General features: G+C 41.3%; 1 protein-coding gene across 2 annotated transcripts in view; it reads left to right on the top strand.

Moving 5' to 3' along the window:
• LOC139546249 (interferon-induced GTP-binding protein Mx2-like) overlaps positions 1-1,237 on the top strand; it is a 158,003-nt gene extending 156,766 nt beyond the window's left edge. For both annotated transcript variants that reach the window (XM_071354395.1, XM_071354396.1), the window contains exon 15: positions 568-1,237. In XM_071354395.1, coding sequence (XP_071210496.1) covers positions 568-789 — 222 coding nt within the window. In that variant the 3' untranslated portion in view covers positions 790-1,237. The remainder of the gene's footprint in view (positions 1-567) is intronic.
• The last annotated feature ends 14,831 nt before the right edge of the window (positions 1,238-16,068 follow it).

Genomic DNA, 16,068 nt, shown 5'->3' with positions numbered 1-16,068 from the left:
AATGACAAGTACATTAGAGTGTCTAGTTTGAGAAACAGATGCCTCAAAAGTCCTCAACTGGCAGCTTCATTAAATAGTACCCGCAAAACACCTGTCTCAATGTCAACAGTGAAGAGGCGACACCGGGATGTCGCCTCAGCCGTTTCCATTTACAGTAGTCATTTAAAACATTAACAATGTCTACACTGTATTTCTGATCAATTTGATGTTATTTTAATGGACAAAATAATTAGTTTGTATTTTTTTTTAAAGGACAAAAAAAGGACCACAAACTTTTGAACGGTAGTGTACATTATATAGCTCTGCTCCAACCTGTACAATGAATCCATGACATCATCAATGGGATGATCAGATCTCTCATTAATGCTTTTTGACAAATGTTTCAAACATACATTGTTGTGGCAGGGTTGCGTTATGGTATATTGCATTTTGCAGACCTATCCAACTCTGAAGTCTATATGTTCACCTTGCTGAGCCTTGGTTGTCGTTTGGCAATCTTGTGGTTGCCTTATGGCCATCTCATCACTTTGGGACCTCACTCTCCATCCCACCTCACCTCTCTCACAGATTGTGGTGCAAAGACTGGCTGACCAGGTGCCCATGCTGATCCGTTACTTCATCCTGAAGCAGTCAGCCAAGATTGTGTGCAGTGAAATGCTGGATCTGCTACACAGAGATGACACTGATAACATCCTACAAGAGGATTCAGAGACCGGACTGTATCGTGCAAAGTTGCTGGCCCAAGTGGATCGCCTTGTACAGGCCAATGACAAAATCAGCAGCCTCTGAGAGTGTGATGTCTTGTCAGTTACAAAATTCAGAGATGTTGCCAAAAACAGAAACATGTTAATATAAGTAGATTTTTGGAAAGGGCCTCTATTGGCCAACTGTTATTTATTTTAAGTAATGAGTAAAATAAGAAATAATTTGTATATTTGTGTTCAACAAATGTATGAGATCGGCTAAGATCAGTGAGATGCTGTAATGACGACACCAGTGAAATCCTTCAGGAGGAACAAGAGGTCGGCCGGAAACGTAAAAGATTGCAGGACCAAGCGGATCGCCTTGGACTGGCCAATGACAATATTAGTAGACAGTGGTTGACAATTTGTCAATGCAGAAATTCTGAGATATATATGTTGTGTCTATGACTATCATTTGTGAAGACTGTTATTTCATCAAATAATTTCTCTGTGTAATTATTATTACGTGATTAAACTAATCTTGTAAACTTTAATTAACTAAGAAGTCGGGGCACCACGGGAAGATGTTTAGAGTCTCTATTTCCCGAATTGACTCTTCAGATATTTTCATATCTTATCGATTAGTCATTCTCATTAATGTATTATTACCTCATCAGTCTCATATCTGAATGTCGCAAACCCTTGGTTATCTGCACGAACCCTAGTCTCCATAATGAATCAGCGATATACAAATAAGCTTAATGATTTATTTACTAACTAACTAAACAAACAACAGAAATACATAAACAAACATTAGAGTTATTGGTTACGAACACAATGCGTTGATCAGTCCCTAGTGGGCTAAACCGGTATGACGGCTTGGTAGACAATGGAAAAGGGTGGGGACGGATAAAGAGCAGGAAGGACAAAATGGATTTACTACACACAGTTGAAAATTATATTCATTGAAATGCTAATCCTTTGCACATGAACGGCCGCTCACTCGAAAATAATTGCAATGTATATATTTATGCCCGTATGTCGTTGTCTCTCTGTTGGAATCACCGGTCCATCTGCTGGAGAGTCAGCTCATCAGAGAGTCTCTGGTTAACTTCCCCAGAAGTCACAATGTCTTTCGTGGTTGTAGCTTTCTCAGTGACTCTGGATAGTGTCTGTTGTAATGGATACGTAAGGCCTGCAGATGGTAGTTGCATAGAATAGATGCTTTGCAGCTGTAGACTAGTAATTCCACATCTAGAAATTGCTTTTATTCTGTAGGGATCAATAGTCTCAGAGTTGAACCATTTCCAGCCGTGTAGCCAACACTACATGCTGTCTGATCTCCTGGGCCTATAGAGTGGTAGCCATTTCAACATGGGGACTCCGTCCCGGCGTTGTTTGACTTCAGTTTGTAGATTTCTTAACCAATTAAGCATGTAGCGACAGCTCCATATTTTCTCAGGTACAATGACCTGTAGAGTGGTAGCCATTTCAACGTGGGGACTCCGTCCCGGCGTTGTTTGACTTCAGTTTGTAGATTTCTTAACCAATTAAGCATGTAGCGACAGCTCCATATTTTCTCAGGTACAATGACCTGTAGAGTGGTAGCCATTTCAACGTGGGGACTCCGTCCCGGCGTTGTTTGACTTCAGTTTGTAGATTTCTTAACCAATTAAGCATGTAGCGACAGCTCCATATTTTCTCAGGTACAATGACCTGTAGAGTGGTAGCCATTTCAATGTGGGGACTCCATGTTTAATCACATACATTTCACAATATTTAGATATAAACCTGACAGATGGGAAATGTACTTATGTGTGTTTCCTGTCCTTCATGAGATCACCAAATGAAACACACTTGTCATGACTGTCCCTTAAGTGTCCACGGACCTCTCCCACATTCTCAAAAATATAAATATTGTTTAACTTTTAAAGCTTTTGATGTCCAAGAGCCACTCTGTGTTCCACAGTTTCCATTCCGATTCCGATCACTACAGAGCATAGGGGCAGCATATTTTATGACTGACCATAAAACAGCCGACTTCCCTCTGTCCCCCTCTACGAGAGCGGGAATGTGTAAGGTGATCCCACTGTAAGCTGATCCTTCAGATCATCACAGGAGAGTTATTACACCAACAAAGACTACAAAAATTATACCTACATTTGATCAGCATACAAAACATTTAAAATAAAATCAAATAAATTATCTTTGTCACATAACATGTTTAGCAGATGTTAATGCGAGTGGAGCGAAATGCTTGTGCTTCTAGTTCCGACAGCGCGGTAATATCTAACAAGTAATCTAACGAATTCACAACGACTACCTTATACACACAAATGTAAAGGCATGAATACAAATATGTACATATAAATATATGGATGAGTGATGGCCGTGCGGCATAGCCAAGATGCAGTAGATAGTATAGAATACAATATATACATATGAGATGAGTAATGTAGGATACGTAGACATTATTAAAGTGGCGTTATTTCAGGGCATGTGGGGGTTGCCTGTTTTGCATGTTATTTTGGCAGTAATACTTGTCACATAAAATTTGAAAACAATGCAAACAAGTTTTTTAAATCATTGAGTTACTAAAGCTTCCATACAAACATGGTCTCTTTTTTGCTTTCCTGAGTAAGGCATCTCCAAAATGCAGGTGTTTCAGCCTTGCTCAGTGCTTTCTGTGGTGGAGGGGCAGCCAGCGGAAAATATAGAGTGTAGGGGTTGCTAATATTCTGTAGTTGTGCCATGATTGGTGGTGCACATGTAGCCTATAGCCTGTTTTAGAGAAATGTAATCATCAAATATTGTAAGAGCTTTCATTGTCTGCTTCTATGCCACCTTTATTTATCCTTCGGTTCTGACTTGGTGTACAGGGAGAATACTGTAAGAACGGCCCATGTTCTGAATTCTGTCGCTGTCAATTTCAAAAGTGCTGAACAAATGGTTATATTGACTACGTCCATCCTAGCTCGCTCATTAATGTCTTAATCGAAATGACGCATTGCCTCTTATCCCCTCATCGTTCCCTTATGCCATAGTTTGTACATCTCAATTGTCAGTAGAAACCACATTTGTTCAAGCAAGTTAGCCATTTAAGGTGTTTTTTTTAAAGGCAGTAAATGAGGCAGAATGAACTGTTTTGTTGCCAGACAAGGCTCCACTCATAGCCAGGTGTAGCTGTGGTAAGGAATCCCTCCATAGTGCTGAAAAGAAAGCTGTTGAGACAACTTTATGTAGACCTTTACAGTTTGTGGGCACCGTTTGTCACTGTTATAGTGCAATTTGTTTATTGTTTAGTGTTGTGTAGTGGCTTTGCTGGCATGCATCTAAAAAAATTATGTTTTTAGTTTGACCCACAAAGATTTACAAGCTAAAATCACCACTAGTTAAAACTATGTATTGTAAATTAAAATCAAATGACCTTTTTATTTATGCTGAGTTGCAGTCAAAACAACTCATGGAAGTATGTCAGTGGTATGATTTCTTGGTAGAACTGTAATACAGAAACCAGCTACCCTCTGAATGTATGCGTAGTGCTGTATTGGTGGTTTTCACCGAGAAATTGTTATTCCACGGGAAATTCCTATAAAACCCTCCAATATTGTATATGTGCAACTAGTTATGGCATGTGGGTTGCTATGACACTTGGTTTGAAGTGACTGAGGATTTGGGCATGCTTTGTGAAGCATGCTTCCATAGGCCCTACCACTTCCATTGTTTCACAAGCAGCGATGCTAATGTTGGCTTCGGCATTGAGTAAATAAAGAAACTAAGCCATATTTGTTATTATTGTGTCTCAGGATCAATGGATGTGTCACTTTTTGTCTTTACAATTAAGTATATTTCCAAATTTGGTGAATGACCCCTTTAAATGACAACAAGAAAAGCTCATCCATTGTTTCAAAATTGCCTTTTTGCCTTTGTGCAGATTGCCATGTCTCATTTTCGATTAATTGAAAAGGATACTTTTTTCAAAGCATTGCAGAGCTGGCTACAATTTCAATTTCATCCCCCTGAAAAGGTAGAACAAATATTATAGCAGAACTCAAATGTGCTGGTTGATAAAATAACTGTGATTATGGGAAACATTTTTGTATTTTGTTCTTAAATTATATTGTCAATTGGAATGGTAGAGTTATGTATTCCATGGAGTTATCAGAATTGTACGGGAAGGTCTGCTCAATCCAAGAGTACAAGCAATTGATTACAGCATTATCCCAAAAATGGGGAGGCAAGTGATACCGGGAGGAGGTAGGGAACTGGTCTGTCTGCACAATATAAAGGATCAAAACTGGTGGAGGAATAAAAATAGGAAAGTATACCAGTTTCATTTGAGGACCAGGATGTTGACAAGCGTGCCATACAGATTGCAAAATAGTTGGGAAGATAATTTTGATGTACCGATTCCATGGCACAAGGTGTATGAGTTGATAAATACATTGACTCAAGATTCAAGACTCAGCTGAAATTATTATATTGAATTCTTGCCACCAACAAAAGGTTGAATATTTGGGGCATAAAATCATCGAAGCTCTGCAGATTTTGTTGTGAGGATACAGAATCAATAGATGATTTATTTTGGTATTGCCCTAAAGTAGACTGTTTCTGGTCTCAGGTTCAGGAATGGCTGAAAATGCATAGCATTGATCTAAAATTGACCCTAGAAATAGTACTGTTAGGAGATCTGGAGAGACCAGGTCAGTCAATTACTAATATACTAATAATCTTTGTAAAAGTATTTATCTTCAACTGTGGAGTCTATTCAATTAGATAGATTGAAATTGTACTTTAACCCTCCTGCTGTGTTCCGATCGAATTGGACCGATTTACAAGTTTTCTATGAAAAACGTAGTTAATTTATCTTCTACTTGGTACTCATCCCGGATCCGGGAGCACCCTCATCAGTAAAAAAGCTGACTAGCATAGCCTAGCATAGCGCCACAAGTAAATACTAGCATCTAAATATCATGAAATCACAAGTCCAAGACACCAGATGAAAGATACACATCTTGTGAATCCAGCCATCATTTCTGATTTAAAAAAAAATGTTTTACAGGGAAGACACAATATGTATTTCTATTAGCTAACCACGATAGCAAAAGACCCAACTTTTTTTTCCCACCATTTTTTTTACTGCATAGGTAGCTATCACAAATTCGACCAAATAAAGATATAAATAATCACTAACCAAGAAACAACTTCATCAGATGACAGTCTGATAACATATTTATTGTATAGCATATGTTTTGTTCGAAAAATGTGCATATTTCAGGTATAAATCATAGTTTTACATTGCAGCCACCATCACAACTCTCACCAAAGCAACTAGAATAACTACAGAGAGCAACGTGAATTACCTAAATAGTCATCATAAAACATTTATGAAAAATACACAGTGTACAGCAAATGAAAGACAAACATCTTGTGAATCCAGCCAATATTTCAGATTTTTTAAGTGTTTTACAGCGAAAACACAATATAGCATTATATTAGCTTACTACAATAGCCTACCACACAGCCCCATTCATTCAACATAACGTTGGCGATAGCGAATAATCCAGCAAAATATATAATTTTTTTCACTAACCTTCTAAAACTCCATCAGATGACAGTCCTATAACATCATATTACACAATACATATATGGTTTGTTCGAAAATGTGCATATTTAGCGGTACAATTCGTGGTTGAACAATGTGAATAGTAGCCAAACTGCAAACAAAATGTCGGGAGAAATCTTGGGAGAGGCACCTAATCTAATCAATAACTAATCATAAACTTGACAAAAAAATACAGGTTGGACAGCAAATTAAAGATACATTAGTTCTTAATGCAACCGCTGTGTTAGATTTTTAAAATTAACGTTACTACGACATACAGCTTACGTTATGGCGAGACCGCGCCGAAATTAATGGCGGAATATTAGTCTACACATTTTCGACAGATATACGAATTAACATCATAAATAGTTCTTACTATTTGATGAGCTTCCATCAGAATCTTGTACAAGTTGTCCTTTGTCCAGAATAATCGTTGCTCGGTTGTAGAATGTCGTCTTCAACTGTGTAATTAGCAGCAAACGTTAGCCATGTGGCGTATAAGTGGCCAACCCTCCAAAACGCAGAACAAAGAAAATACCGAAAATCGCATTAAACTGATATAAACTGATATAACTCGGTTTAAAATAACTACATTATGATGTTTTTAACACATATATCAAATTAAATCAGAGCCGGAGATATCTAACTTATAAAACGAAAGCTTTTCAGAGCGCAATGCAAGACGTCCATCTTGCGTCAGGCCAGACGATGGAAAGACCAGTCCTTCCGTTCCAACATCTCTTGTTCGGCCTCAGATCTAGCTAGACACCCCATTCCAATTCTCACTGCTTACTGACATCTTGGGGAAGGCGTATGCAGTGCATGTCGACCCATAGATTACATGCAAATTTATAAACTGACCCTGGAACAGAGCCCCGGATTTCAGATTTCTCAGCTCCTGACAGGAAGTTTGCTGCAAAATCAGTTCTGTTTTACTCACAGATATAATTCAAACGGTTTTAGAAACTAGAGAGTGTTTTCTATCCAATAGTAATAATAATATGCATATTGTACGAGCAAGAATTGAGTACGAGGCAGTTTAATTTGGGAACAAATTTTTACAAAGTGAAAACAGCGCCCCCCTATTGAGAAAAGGTTTTAATCTGATTGTCATAAGGTCCCATGACTTTGTCCACACAGGGCATCTGAACACACAAAATACATTTTGATGATTTTCATTACATTTTGGGTGTTTTATTTAACTTTTGTACACCTTTTTGGTGTTCCCGATCAAAAATGACCGTCTCAATAGAAATTAATGGGTGAAACTACAATTAGTGTGTAAAATTGAGTTCAGGCATATGCCCATTCATCAGATGGACACACTTCCTCTCCCAGACCTCCACATGCATGTGTCTTTGAGCACACACACACACACACACACACACACACACACACACACACACACACACACACACACACACACACACACACACACACACACACACACACACACACACACACACCTCACTCCCCTTCTTGGCTTCCATGGCAACCCCCACGGGAACCTTTCCCCAATAGAATCTTTCCCCCACGGGAACCACACCTGTTGGGATTCTCACAAACAATCGCAACATTGTTTCAATAATATATTGAACTTTTCTCGCAGCTCTGGTAAATAAAGCTTTTTTGAAGCCTTGCTCACAATTCATTCTGTGGCAGCACAATGACCAAACAATATACTGTATGTGAGGCTATTGATCATGACACTGGTGAGGAGGAGAGAGTCCTTGTTAAACTTTGACACAAGTAGGCTGTGATAAATAGCACAATATTTTTCATCCGAGCATTTGCTATCGTCAAAATAATCCATATATCATGCTTTATTTACTCAAAAAAATGAGTTGTGTGAGCTCAGGTCAATGAGGCCTACAGGCCTTAAATAGCAAATAGAAGTTAAGTTGACAGATCTTTTTATCACAACATTAGCTGATAATATATGTATTTTTATGGATTTATAATCAGCTATAATGGGGCGGTCATTTTGGACCGGGAACATAGAATTAATTAACATGAAACGAACACAATAGAAGCTTTAAACATCACAGCATAGTTGAAAGATGTATGTCGCGTAGAAATCCGAGGAGGGTGGCCAGCAGAGATAGGTGGGATGGACTGAGGGAAACTGAGGTTTGAGATGTGTGGGAGATATAATGATGGTCAAATATTCCACAGTGCCTACTGCTACGATTTAGAAGTCGTTGTCGGAAACTTTCCATCCCTGCTCTGGATCGAGCGAGGCTTCTCCATCTGTCGGGAGCAATGGGCTCTAGTTATCCTGCCTCTCGCCCGTCCATAAATGCTTCTCCATCTGTCGGGAGCAATGGGCTCTAGTTATCCTACCTCTCGCCCGTCCATAAAGGGTTCTCCGAATCCTGTGAAGCGTGGGAGTGGGAGGATTTCCTCATCCTTCTGGATTTTTTTTCTAATTTTGTCTGTCATAGTTGAAGTGTACCTATGATAAAAATTACAGGCCTCTCATCTTTTTAAGTGGGAGAACACGACGAGTTGAGTTTTTACCGTGGAAGCCGAAGACAGTGGCCTCCGGAAAAGCAGTCTACATTCCCATCGAGAGGCCCAGAGAGGATACAAACAATAGTATTGCCGTCCTGGAGCCTAATCTTCCTGTACCTTCGTCGCTGGGGGTGCATGTGTCTGCAGCATGTGTCTGCAGCCTACTGCTACGATTTCGAAGTCGGCGTCGGCAACCTTCCGTTCCTGCTCTGGATCGAGCGGGGCTTCTCCATCTGTCGGAGACCAGCACCGGGAGCAATGGCCTCAAGTTATCCTGCCTCTCGCCCGTCCATAAAGGGTTCTCCGAATACTGTGAAGCGTGGGAGTGGGCGGATTTCCTCATCCTTCTCGCCAGCTGTGATTTTGGGCAGCTCCATGGTAAGAATAGTGAACGTTCTTGGTGCACAAACAATGTCCTATCCCAGAGCTCGAGTAAATTACATTACTAAGCTGCTCCCTAAGCTGCTCTTACATTACTAAGCTGAATATAGTACGTCAGGACTTCACAACTGGCTACGTGATTATTGCAGCTCAATGGGTGTAACTTTTGTCGACAATTACGATACCGTTTGGAAACAAAACATGTTTTATGAGGAGGATGGGATCCACCCAAATTATTTGGGTTCCTGGATCCTTTCACAGCATTATAAAGGCTACATTGAGACAATGACTTATCAATGACCCAAGCACAGCTCAGTTAATCCCTACCGTTGTGACGCAGAGTTGTCATAATGCTTCAGAAAATGTACATTACATCAGGGGGGTTGGTAGACACAATGTAAGTAGCCTATAACGTCACAGGGTGAGACCCAGACGCAGACATTAGAGGCCAATGGTTCGAGTCTCTGATATTTATTAAACAACAACAGGCAGTCGAGGACAGGCAAAAGTTCAAAAACCAGGTCAGTCCAAACGGTACAGGGCAACAGGCAGGCTTGAGGTCAGGGCAGGCTGCGTGGTCAGGCAGGCTCGAGGTCAGGGCAGGCTGAGTGGTCAGGGAGGTTCGAGGTCAGGGTAGGCTGAGTGGTCAGGCAGGCTCGAGGTCAGGGCAGGTTGAGTGGTCAGGCAGGCTCGAGGTCAGGCAGGCAGGCTTAGTGTCAGGGCAGGCAAGAGGTCAGAACTGGGAGGACTAGAAAAACAGACACTAGGAAAAAACAGGATCTTGGAAAAACACGCTGGTAAGCTTGACAAGACAAGACGAACTGGCAACAGACAAACAGAGAATAAATACACTGGGAATAATGGGAAGGATGGGTGACACCTGGAGGGGGTGGAGACAATCACAAAGACAGCTGAAACAGATCAGGGTGTGACATAACCTAACTTCCCTGAATGCCTCTGCTGATCCTACAGCTCTTGTATGCTGTAATCATGTGCCTTTCAACTAAATGTATACTGAGGCAGTGTGCCCTAGGAGGAAGACAACTGTATGCAGCTCACCCTGCACTAACATGAACATATCTATTTCTGCTAAGTGTAAAGAAATGAAAACAAGCAAGCATCCCGGAAGAAAAGTGCTCAAAATAGCCCAAGTTAAAATTTGTAGCTTAAGGTTCATGAAATCAATAATTTGCTACTAACAGATGACATTCATATTCTGACTATCTATGCAACTCACTTAGTTAATACCTTTGCTGATAGAGTGGTTGCAATACAAGGTTATAACATTTACAGAATAGATAGAAATACCAATGGTGGAGGTGTTGCTGTTATATTCAGTACCACATTACGTTAAATATTGGAATGGATCTCATGGTAAATAGTGTTGAAGTAATATGGCTACAGGTTCATCTGCCTCACCTAAAGCCCATTCTGGTGGGAAGCTGCTATAGACCACCAAGTGCTAACAGTCAGTATCTGGATAACATGTGTGAAATGCTTGATAATGTATGTGATATAAACAGAGAGGTATATTTTCTGGGTGATTTAAATATTGACGGGCTTTCATTTTAAATATTGACAGGCTTTCATCAAGCTGCCCACTCAAGAAAAGGCTTCAAAACTGTAACCAGTGCTTGCAACCTGGTTCAGGTTATCAGTCAACCTACCAGGGTAGTTACAAACAGCACAGGAATGAAATTATCAACATGTATTGATCACATCTTTACGACTATTGCAGAAATAGCTTGAAAGCAGTATCTAGATCTATCAGATATAGTGATCACAATATAGCAGCCTACATAAGGGACCTCTTTGTCATTTTGCCGTATGGTTAGTGAGAAACACCACATTGCAAATGTACGGTCCCTTACTAGACATCCGCCAACGTTTGTTAAATTCGCAAACAACGTCGGGCCGTGCACGGGGGCCAGATCTTTCAGGAAGTCATCGAACGAAGTCTCTCGGACATTCGGTTTCCGTTTTATAAAATGTTCCAATTTTTGTCATTTTTCCGCTGTCCTGGAAATTCCCACCAGAGGGCAAATAAATCATATTGCAAATGCACAATCATATTGCAAATGTACGTGGCCTTTTCTCATAAACGGAAAAGATTTTGAAGACGAAACTTGGTGAGCATAGGTTTGGCATAATGGGCAGTTGGCCCCGAACAAGATGGCATCGAGGTCTCAACGCTTTTTGAGTTATGGCCATTTTTCTGGGATTAAAGGTCAAAAACAAAAAAAAGAGCACTAATTTGACCGCTTGATGTCAAAGTACATAAACCTACGATGTCAGGAAAAAAAGAACTAGCCATTTATCTATCGTAATTTATCGTAATTTAAGAGAAATCGTACATTATACAATTGGTAATATACACAAAAAGGAGTTTATTTTTCAAAAAAGTTACAGATCCAGTTGCAGTGTGTTCAGACGAACATTTTTTAAGTGGGTTTCGAAGCTCTGTGAGAATTCTGTGATTTTATGTGATTTTATGAAATAACACACAGTCATTTAACCCACTGTAAATAAGTCAGTTCTTAACATAAAGACTTAAAACTCAAAATTCTATAAGAGCCTACCCCAAGGAGGATATGTGTTCACTTTCAGCTTCCTGTGACAACCCGAGGTACCGGAAGCAAGGCATGGAAAAAGGTGGAATTTCAGCACCAATTAAGGTCTTGCTCAGGCACCGAATAACCTATCGAGCCGAAACTTGGGATTCGGGGTCGCCTCATATAGGTCTACACATAATGTCAGAACTGGACCCGCAGCTAGAACGTAACTATGTGTTTTATGTTTTTATTATGTTTTAACTTCTTTGGGCTGCAGGGGCAGTATTGAGTAACTTGGATGAAAGGTGCCCATTTCAAACGGCCTCGTACTCAATTCTTGCTCGTACAATATGCATATTATTATTACTATTGGATAGAAAAAACTCTCAAGTTTCTAAAACCGTTTGAATTATATCTGTGAGTAAAACAGAACTCATTTTGCAGCAAACTTCCTGTCAGAAAGTGAAAAATCTCAAATCGAGGCTCTGTTCCAGGGCCTACCTAATCTTTTGCTTGAAATCTATTAGTATACATGCACTTCATACGCCTTCCACTAGATGTCAATAGGCAGTGAGAGAAGAAATGGAGTGTATAGTGTATGTACAGTGGGGAGAACAAGTATTTGATACACTGCCGATTTTGCAGGTTTTCCTACTTACAAAGCATGTAGAGGTCTGTAATTTCTATCATGGGTACACTTCAACTATGAGAGACGGAATCTAAAACAAAAATCCAGAAAATCACATTGTATGATTTTTAAGTAATTAATTTGCATTTTATTGCATGACATAAGTATTTGATACATCAGAAAAGCAGATCTTAATATTTGGTACAGAAACCTTTGTTTGCAATTACAGAGATCATACGTTTCCTGTAGTTCTTGACCAGGTTTGCACACACTGCAGCAGGGATTTTGGCCCACTCCTCCATACAGATCTTCTCCAGATCCTTCAGGTTTCGGGGCTGTCGCGGGGCTATACGGACTTTCAGCTCCCTCCAAAGATTTTCTATTGGGTTCAGGTCTGGAGACTGGCTAGGCCACTCCAGGACCTTGAGATGCTTCTTACGGCGCCACTCCTTAGTTGCCCTGGCTGTGTGTTTCGGGTCGTTGTCATGCTGGAAGACCCAGCCACGACCCATCTTCAATGCTCTTACTGAGGGAAGGAGGTTGTTGGCCAAGATCTCGCGATACATGGCCCCATCCATCCTCCCCTCAATACGGTGCAGTCATCCTGTACCCTTTGCAGAAAAGCATCCCCAAAGAATGATGTTTCCACCTCCATGCTTCACGGTTGGGATGGTGTTCTTGGGGTTGTACTCATCCTTCTTCTTCCTCCAAACACGGCGAGTGGAGTTTAGACCAAAAAGCTCTATTTTTGTCTCATCAGACCACATGACCTGCTCCCATTCCTCCTCTGGATCATCCAGATGGTCATTGGCAAACTTCAGACGGGCCTGGACATGCGCTGGCTTGAGCAGGTGGACCTTGCGTGCGCTGCAGGATTTTAATCCATGACGGTGTAGTGTGTTACTAATGGTTTTCTTTGAGACTGTGGTCCCAGCTCTCTTCAGGTCATTGACCAGGTCCTGCCGTGTAGTTCTGGGCTGATAACTCACCTTCCTCATGATCATTGATGCCCCTCGAGGTGAGATCTTGCATGGAGCCCCAGACCGAGGGTGATTGACCGTCATCTTGAACTTCTTCCATTTTCTAATAATTGCGCCAACAGTTGTTGCCTTCTCACCAAGCTGCTTGCCTATTGTCCTGTAGCCCATCCCAGCCTGTTGCATGTCTACAATTTTATCCCTGATGTCCTTATACAGCTCTCTGGTCTTGGCCATTGTGGAGAGGTTGGAGTGTGTTTGATTGAGTGTGTGGACAGGTGTTTTTTATACAGGTAACGAGTTCAAACAGGTGCAGTTAATACAGGTAATGAGTGGAGAACAGGAGGGCTTCTTAAAGAAAAACTAACAGGTCTGTGAGAGCCGGAATTCTTACTGGTTGGTAGGTGATCAAATACTTATTTCATGCAATAAAATGCAAATTAATTACTTAAAAATCATACAATGTGATTTTCTGGATTTTTGTTTTAGATTCCGTCTCTCACAGTTGAAGTGTACCTATGATAAAAATTACAGACCTCTACATGCTTTGTAAGTAGGAAAACCTGCAAAATCGGCAGTGTATCAAATACTTGTTCTCCCCACTGTATATGTGTCACTATATATTTGACCTCTTGGGGATGTTATTCGAAAACATAATGTTAACTTTCACTGCTATGCGGATGACACACAGCTGTACATTTCAATGAAACATGGTGAAGCCTCAAAATTGCCCTCGCTAGAAGCCTGTGTTTCAGACATAAGGAAGTGGATGGCTGCAAACTTTCTACTTTTAAACTTTGACAAAACAGAGATGCTTGTTCTAGGTCCCAAGAAACAAAGAGATCTTCTGTTAAATCTGACAATTAATCTTGATGGTTGTAAAGTCGTCTCAAATAAAACTGTGAAGGACCTCGGCGTTACTCTTGACCCTGATCTCTCTTTTGACGAACATATCAAGACTGTTTCAAGGACAGCTTTTTTCCATCTACGTAACATTGCAAAAATCAGAAATTTTCTGTCCAAAAATGATGCAGAAAAATGTATCCATGCATTTGTTACTTCTAGATTAGACTACTGCAATGCTCTACTTTCCGGCTACCCGGATAAAGCACTAAATAAACTTCAGTTAGTGCTAAATACGGCTGCAAGAATCCTGACTAGAACCAAGAAATTTGATCATATTACTCCAGTGCTAGCTTCCCTACACTGGCCTCCTGTTAAGGCAAGGGCTGATTTCAAGGTTTTACTGTTAACCTATAAAGCGTTACATGGGCTTGCTCCTACCTATCTTTCCGAGTTGGTCCTGCCGTACATACCTACACGTACGCTACGGTCACAAGACGCAGGCCTCCTAATTGTCCCTAGAATTTCTAAGCAAACAGCGGGAGGCAGGGCTTTCTCCTATAGATCTCCATTTTTATGGAATAGTCTGCCTACCCATGTGAGAGACACAGACTCGGTCTCAACCTTTAAGTCTTTACTGAAGACTTATCTCTTCAGTAGGTCATATGATTGAGTGTAGTCTGGCCCAGGAGTGTGAAGGTGAACGGAAAGGCTCTGGAGCAACGAACCGCCCTTGCTGTCTCTGCCTGGCCGGTTCCCCTCTCTCCACTGGGATTCTCTGCCCCTAACCCTATTACAGGGGCTGAGTCACTGGCTTACTGGTGCTCTTTCATGCCGTCCCTAGGAGGGGTGCGTCACTTGAGTGGGTTGAGTTACTGACGTGATCTTCCTGTCTGGGTTGGCGCCCCCCCTTGGTTTGTGCTGTGGTGGAGATCTTTGTGGGCTATACTCGGCCTTGTCTCAGGATTGTAAGTTGGTGGTTGAAGATATCCCTCTAGTGGTGTGGGGGCTGTGCTTTGGCAAAGTGGGTGGGGTTATATCCTTCCTGTTTGGCCCTGTCCGGGGGTATCATCGGACGGGGCCACAGTGTCTCCTGACCCCTCCTGTCTCAGCCTCCAGTATTTATGCTGCAGTAGTTTATGTGTCGGGGGGCTAGGGTCAGTTGGTTATACCTGGAGTACTTCTCCTATCTTATCCAGTGTCCTGTGTGAATTTAAGTATGCTCTCTCTAATTCTCTCGTTCTCTCTTTCTTTCTCTCTCTCGGAGAACCTGAGCCCTAGGACCATACGTCACGGCAAACCGGGCATGATGACTCCTTGCTGTCCCCAGTCCACCTGGCCTTGCTGCTGTTCCAGTTTCAACTGTTCTGCCTGCGGTTATGGAACCCCTACCTGTTCAACTCTTAATGATCGGCTATGAAAAGCCAACTGACTTTTATTCCTGATTATTATTTGACCATGCTTGTCATTTATGAACATTTTGAAAATCTTGGCTCTCTCTAATTATCTCCTTCTCTCCTTCTCTCTTTCTTTCTCTCTCTCGGTGGACCGGAGCCCAAGGACCATACGTCAGGACTACCGGGCATGATGACTCCTTGCTGTCCCCAGTCCGCCTGGCCCTGCTGCTATTCCAGTTTTAACTGTTCTGCCTGCGGTTATGGAACCGCCACCTGTCCCAGACCTGCTATTTTCAACTCTTAATGATCGGCTATGAAAAGCCAACTGAAAATTATTCATGATTATTATTTGACCATGCTTGTCACTTATGAACATTTTGAACATCTTGGCATAGTTCTGTTATAATCTCCACCCAGCACAGCCAGAAGAGGACTGGCCCCCCCTCATAGCCTGGTTCCTCTCTAGGTTTCTTCCTAGGTTTTGGCCT

The sequence above is a fragment of the Salvelinus alpinus genome, chromosome 20 (assembly GCF_045679555.1).
Source record: "Salvelinus alpinus chromosome 20, SLU_Salpinus.1, whole genome shotgun sequence".
In the NCBI taxonomy this organism is placed as follows: Eukaryota; Metazoa; Chordata; class Actinopteri; order Salmoniformes; family Salmonidae; genus Salvelinus; species Salvelinus alpinus.
Note: the sequence above shows the minus strand (reverse complement) of the source record. Positions and strands in the feature narration are given on the sequence as shown.